This window comes from Monodon monoceros, unplaced genomic scaffold (genome assembly GCF_005190385.1).
Source record: "Monodon monoceros isolate NGI ecotype Baffin Bay Population unplaced genomic scaffold, NGI_Narwhal_1 Super_Scaffold_18, whole genome shotgun sequence".
NCBI lineage: Eukaryota > Metazoa > Chordata > Mammalia > Artiodactyla > Monodontidae > Monodon > Monodon monoceros.
In genome coordinates, this window is record NW_021703774.1 from 128,933,147 (window position 1) to 128,940,302 (window position 7,156).

Here is a 7,156-nt window from a genome sequence, read left to right on the forward strand (position 1 = left end):
TTTCAGATACCACAATTCTGTTGAGGTAGAACAGTGATAGATTTGGATGGCAGGGAAGAAATGCCTGTTTTTTAGTATTGTTTGCACTCATTTTTCATTTTAAAGAATTAGTCTTCATTGGTGTTCTGCAGGTTAAGCATTTTATTTGAACATTCTGATTAAACTAGAACCTGAAAAAAAATGAGTTCTTTGCTCAGTCCTTCTGTGTGGGAATTGGTATTTCTATTTATTACCTCATGATGAAATATTAACTTTTTTTCTCTAAATAAATGCCTCCTCTTAATGGCTCTCGTTTTCAGGGATCAGATTAAATTATGAGACGCAACTGAAATGGCCATTGGCTTTCTGCTGTTTGAGATGATGCCGTGCTCTCTTATATCATTCAGTGGGCGTGCAAGGGACATTAATAGTGTCCAAAGTGAAGTAGATACTCTGCCCCAGAGACTTTTCTATATGTTAGTATCAACTATCATGGTGGACAATACTGAAAAATAAGAGATTCAGGGTGGTCATGGTTTCTTAGAACAGATGGGTGTTCTAAAGGCTGTCAGGAGGTGGCTACCCCCATGTTAATGATGAGCTACAAAATGGAGGAGTATAAGGAAAACGAAAGGCAAATCATGATAGTAGCAGAGGTAGCAGACAAGTGATTCAGAAGAATGGGACAGATAACTCGGCAGGAATGTTCCAACAGAGCCAAAAGCTGGGGTGAGATAGACAATGCAATTGGAAGGCAGTTTGAAAGAAAACTAGCTCGAGGCAAGGCTAAAGAGAAGGCAATTCTGTCTCAGTGAAGGGAGGAATTCTCTGGAGGAAAAAAGATAGACTGGAAGGGAAGGAGGAGAAAAAATGGCTTTCAATTATCCATGTTATCTTTCCCTACCAATCATTACAGACGATGAATAGGTGCAATAAAAGCCAATATTCAATTTTTCCAATTTACATGGAAAGAAGGCCATAATATATTGTTACGGGGAAGAAACAGCAGGTTACCCAACAGTGTATATAACATCTCATTTTTGCAATATATTTGTATGCATCGAAGCAGTCTGGATGGATTTAGACTGAAATGTTAACAGTAGGACTACAAGTGATTTTTATTATTTTTCCCATCTGTATTTTCCACAATTAACATGTATCACCACTGTAATAAGAAAAAGTCATTATTTTTAAACTTCCTTACGAATCATTTAGATTCAACCCGTATCTGCTGGCTACCCACTATGTGTTGGACACGAGAGCACAAAATGACAGTGGGTTTTTTGGTAAACAATCCACTCTTCCTGGCTGTTTTACAGAATTTTAGACTCTCAAGTGGAGAAAGGACCATGAAGAGTTTATCTAATGATTACATTTTAAAAATTGTGGTGAAGTACACACAACATAAAATTTACCATCTTAACCATTTTTAAGTAGACAGTTTAGTGATATTCAGGACATTCACAGTGTTGTGTAACCATCACCACCATACATCTTCAGAGCTTTTTTCATCTTATAAGACTAACACTCTGTACCACCAAACAATAACTCTCTATTCTGCCCTCTCCCCGGCTCTTGGCAACCACCATTCTACTTTTTGTCTCTATGAATTTGACTACACTAGGTACCTCACATAAGTGGAATCGTATAGTATTCGTCCTTTTGGGACTGGACTATTTCACTTTGCATAATGTCTTCAAAGTTCACCTACGTTGTAACATACTGCAGAAGTCCCTTTCTTTTCAATTCTGAATAATATGTATGATACCACATTAAAATGGTATATACACAATAAAATGTATATACCGTATTTTGTTTATCCATTTATCTGTCAATGGATATTTGGATTGCTTTTACCTTTTGGCTATTGTGAATAATGCTGCGAAGAACATGGGTGTACAAGTATCTCTTGGAGACCCGGCTTTCAATCCTTTGGGGTATATACTCATGATTAGATTTTAGTGCAATCTCAGATTTAAAACCAGGGAATACGCCAGTGGTATTCCTGAGAGTTGAGCATCAGTCTCTGTTTGAATATCTGCAGGGAAAGGTGCTCACCGGCCCATGAGGCAGTACAGCACAGTGGTTTGAGAGCATAGGCCTTGGAGTCAGACAAAACTGGGGAGGCATTCTTGCTCTGCCTCTCACCATGTGTGGCCTTGGGAAAATCAACGATCTCTTCAGATCTCAGGTTTCAAATCTATGAAGTGGAGATAATTATATATATCCTATTGGGTAGCTGTCAAGATTCGTTGGATAATGTACCTAAGGTACTCAGTACGCAGAAAATGCTCAATAAATAGAGGCTATGTATAATCAAAGAACTCTCTTTTGTTTTGTTTTTTTTTTAAAGAAAGGTCTTATGATAAACTGAAAGCTGCCTACTTCAAATGTCTATTCATTAGTTGGAATTCTATCTGCTGGAAAAAACAGGGACCGTATCTAATCTGTCTTCTACAGGTTGATGTTTCAAGAGGTTTCTTTGGGGAAAAGGGAGACCATTTTATTTTGTATTTGTTTATGGATTTCTGTCCAGGATACCTCTCCTGCATTTATAAAGCTTACCTATCTGCTTGGGTGACACTTCAATTTTTACTTCTTTAAAGGCAGAAAAGAAAATATTGTTTTTCCAGAAAACTTTTCCCATAATTCAACTAATACAAATTTCATGCCTTATTAACAAAAATATTTATATAGAAAAATGCAAGCTTGCCTAGGAAATGAATAATCTGCAGGCCACGTTCAAATTATGTCTTTAAAAATTCCTATAAAAATTCCTCTTCTGATGTCTTCTCAAAAAGAGTACCTAAAAATATTATTTTTATGATCTATATCTATATATGCCTACCACTTTAAATGGTTCCAGAAAGTAGTTCCTTTAAAAAAAAAAAGTTAATATATATACCTAAATATTAAAATACTTAGAGCACACTTTTATCTCAGGATATGTTTTTGGGGAAAAAGAGTAACTCCATTAGCGTGGTTTCTCATAAGACAATTGGGGATGGCTTTCTTCAAGCCAAAAGTGGCAGGTGTTACTGTGATAAAAAACATTTAAGCTGTTGTCTCTATGATGCCAAATATTTAACAGAAACCCAAAAAATTCAGTTCCAGATGCCAATACTGGGTCTACATGACATCATTCATACAGATGCGTAGAAAATCTGGATTTTTAAGAATTGAATTTTTGTGGTCAACATCATGAAGACTCAGTTTCTGGGTTAAATAAGGCATTTGTGAAACAAAGCCATGTTGGAATAGAATACGTTTTGATTATAGAGAAACAAATTGAATGGAATGCAGGGTACAGTTTCAGTTCAGTGAATCACAGCTTATATAAAAATACTATATAAAATACAAAACAGGACATTTCCAAACTGCATTTCTGAGGTTCTTAATGAAGTAACCTGAGCCCACTGGTGCTTTGAGAAAAGCAATCATCCAATGTAAAGCTACTGTCCCCAGTTCTCCCCTTCTCTTTGACCTTGATCATGTGAGCCAGAAGTACAATAAGAAATGTTCTTCTACTGTAATGCCTTTGAGGTAATTATTCAACTTCAAATTCACCAGTTAAATATTTGAAGGTATGGGAAAATAAGCAATAAACTTGAACGATTTTATGGGGAGTACTGAATAGGCGAAGTTAATCCCAGATGCCATGTACCTGCCAGTTTCAGAAGAAACAGCAGAAGTGGGAAATTCAAGAGTTAACCTTCTCCCTCCCCTCCCTCCTTCCCCTCTCCCTCTCCTCCCAGCTGCCTCCTCTGAGGCTGTACTTTCCGTGACCCCGCTTCAGTGTAAGGAAGGCTTCAGATGCAATGCTGTTTAACCCACGCTGTCGACACAGCAATAAACTAAAACCCTTCGCAGAGAAAGCAAATGGACCCGGGAAAGCAAATCTATCTCGTTCATAAGCACCTGCTCATAGTGTTACAAACAAAGATGAATAGTTATAAATTAGGCATCTGGAGATTACATACCGAGGCGCATGCACAAAATATCTTGGAGAATTTTTCAAACACTGTGTTGAGAACCTCAAAGAGAAAATTCTTTATGTCAATTCTGATAATATACAGTCACATTCTGATTAGGAGATCAGAGAGTAGATTCTTCCAAAACTTGCATCTAATTCTATTCCACAACTCTCTAAGTATCTTTATATATGCTACCTTTGAATTCCAAAAGTCTTTCACTGTTTCTCAATTAACAGCAGCTATTTCAAAACTTTTAAAAGAGATTCTTTCTCCTTGGCCTATACTAGCACAAAACACAACTATCTATTGAAAAACAAACTCTAGATGTCCTGGCATACTCTTTTTCAATCACCTACCTCAAAATATGACATTATATTCACATAATCCCCTCCCACCCCACTGGGGCCAGCGAAGCCAGTAACAAACACCTCCTATTTCAGTACCAACACCAGCAACTTAACAGCGCTCAGGAACCCTTTCTTTTCCTTTCTCTTAGAAAGTCTGCCAGGTTCCTGGGGACCCTATAATGAGTACATAAGAGGGACTGGCCCCCCATTCCCAGCATGCACTCTGATGTCGCCGGCAGCCAGAGTATACTTTCCAGGTTCAATAGGGGCCTACTTCTGTCTGCTTGCACGTAGAGAGGCACAGATTCCTAGAAGAGGGAGCACAGGCTATCCAGCCTGGGAAAATTTTCTTCCCATAGCAAAAGCAGTTCTGGCACAGAAGCCCTCCTCTCCTACCCCCTCAATACAAGAAGCAAAAATTGCAGGCACTGTTTTCCATGATTTCTAAGAACACATGGAAATGTGGCTGAAGGGCCAGGATGGGTAGGGGTCGGGAGGAAAGGGGACTGAACAGGGGCTGGGAAATGCAGCCTGTTGTGCCGAAAGACGAGTTACAATGCGCCTGATGAATAAAACAAGCTGCACCACATACAGAAAAGATGAGAGCGGCCCACCTGTGTCTGTTGAGGGATATTTACAAAGCTTGGATCCCGTGGTCCAACACTGACGAATCGGTTTGCGGGGGAGGTGCTGGGTGTCGAGTAGGCTGTGAAGGGAAGGGACACATGCGTTCAGGAAGCAGCACGAGATTGCACACAGAAACAACACCAAAACACACAGTCTCCGAGCCTACGCGGCTGATTAACAAGGAAATGTGCAAACACTGTAGCTAGCAGAGGGATCTGGCTAGCAAGGGCATTTTAGACAGTCAAAAAGGGAAGGAGTGTTGGCTTCCAAAGACTGTTGGAATAAAACGATGTCAAATTGGTGCTCAGATGAGCTCTTTTCTCCTTCCATCATACAAATTAGAACATGCAGGACATTTGTAAAGTATACTTTCTGAGTTAAACATGAGCTCTGGGGTCAGAAAGAGATATCCTAGTCTTTAAAAGCACAGGAGAAAGAAATTAGGTAGAAAGGGGAGGAAAGTAGTTCATTTTACAACCTTACTTTTCACACTATTACCCTCCTAAAGATCATGAAATGTTCCTGTGCCTCTATCTCTAAATATGGAAGAGGAGTCTTTATAGAAGGGACTGGGTTCTCCAGAAAAGTGGTGGAAAGCCATTTAGAGCACGCTGTCTTTACAGGCTCAGGGGGGCGTCTAGAATTTTATGATGCACAAAATGCTCTTAGAGTACTAACATTTGTAGTCTTCCCACCCTAGAACCCTTCTGTTCAGGTACAAACCATCAAGATCCCGTGTAAACCTGGAACCTCAGGTACCACACTTCAGCCAACTATCCTTTTCACAGTACATGAACGTTTTGTTGTTGGTTTTTATACTCATATTTCAGAGCTTCACTATAGTTTAGAGAGAAAAAATTCTGTGGTTCTGGTGTTTCATTGGTTCATATATCCAAATGAACATTTTGTTTTCTGGTGTCCTTCAATTCACTTCTTTACCACAAACTCCAAGGATTTATTCACATTCCTTCTTTACTAAAATTTTTAGATAGACTATTACTTAATTTCAAATTTCTTAACAATACTTGTAAAAGGCATAAGTTTTCTGGACTAACATGAGACATGCACCATCTAAAAGATGAAAAGGATTTGCATTTCTTAAAACACACAGATAATTGAGGGAATACTACCAAATTCATTTGCCAGATTTTTTTCCCCTTGTGGACATCATCTGCTTCTCTTCCTTTGATTTTCTGTTTCACAGAAAACTGCTCAGACTTCTTGTTTCCCTTGTTAAGCACATCTAGACATAAAATTTCCACCAATCTAGGCCAAGTCCTATTGGTCATTAGAGCTAAGTCACCCACGCAGAGCTGTGATGGTCACGTGGGTATGGTTGTGTTAAATCAGCATCGAACAGAGGAGGAACATAAGGTTCCCCTGATGTCTATTATTAAGAAACTTTTTGTTGTTGTCATGTTTGTTTTAGAAGAATTCGTCCAATAACAACTTTATATAAAGTGATCTAAACGTATGGTACTCTGTACTGTCTAGCAACGTGAATCTACTGATTTCTTCCCCAGCCTATCCTATGTCAGATTAACCTGAACAGATTTGAGAAATACCTCTGCATTTAGCCATTCTGTATGTGCCTCTCACTCACTGGTATGGGGGAAATTTGCTTTTTTAAAAAGCTCAGTAAAATACTCTTTATTGATTGTTTCATCCAGCCTATTGCTCTACTTTGATATGCTTTCAGAAGTCTCAACAGAAAGTTATGTATTGAAAATGATGTACTATAATTAGCTGGCAGTGAATTTACCTGCTTCTAGGGCACAAAGAGGATGTGGGAGAGATAAGGAGGAAGCTAGTAGATAAAATAACCTGTTAGCCGTTAGGAGGAAAAAAAGTGTTTTTTCACATGTGAATAGGTAGGTAGGTTGAGAAGGAACAAAAAGGCATGAAGAGTAAGCTGACGTTCTAAGACTAAATGACTAATGACAGATGCTGAACCACAAGGCCTTGGTTTGATGGTCCTAGCGGAGCAGTGTGTGCATGTCAGCCCTGGTCACTGCAGACACACAGCAGGATTTCCTATGACGTTTTTACCATACTGGTGACGTCAGAAACACGCATGCTGATTGATCCTAGGATACATGGTACTTTTTTTTATTTTTCTTTTTGGTGTGTGAATATAGTTCTTCGTTGACCATACATAGCACTAAATCTGGAAAAGTGTGTATTACATTCCATTCTCTATCTTGCCTTTTTTTTTTTTTTTTTTTTTTT

At 38.7% G+C, this 7,156-nt stretch overlaps 1 protein-coding gene across 5 annotated transcripts in view; it reads right to left on the reverse strand.

Moving 5' to 3' along the window:
• The window catches only part of NFIA (nuclear factor I A), a 394,786-nt gene that overhangs the window by 30,881 nt on the left and 356,749 nt on the right, over window positions 1–7,156 (reverse strand). For 4 of the 5 annotated variants that reach the window (XM_029227546.1, XM_029227547.1, XM_029227545.1 and 1 more), the window contains exon 10: window positions 4,915–5,006. The exons of the other annotated variant lie outside the window; for it this stretch is intronic. In XM_029227546.1, the coding sequence (XP_029083379.1) occupies window positions 4,915–5,006 (92 nt within the window). The remainder of the gene's footprint in view (window positions 1–4,914; window positions 5,007–7,156) is intronic. 5 annotated transcript variants of the gene reach the window in all.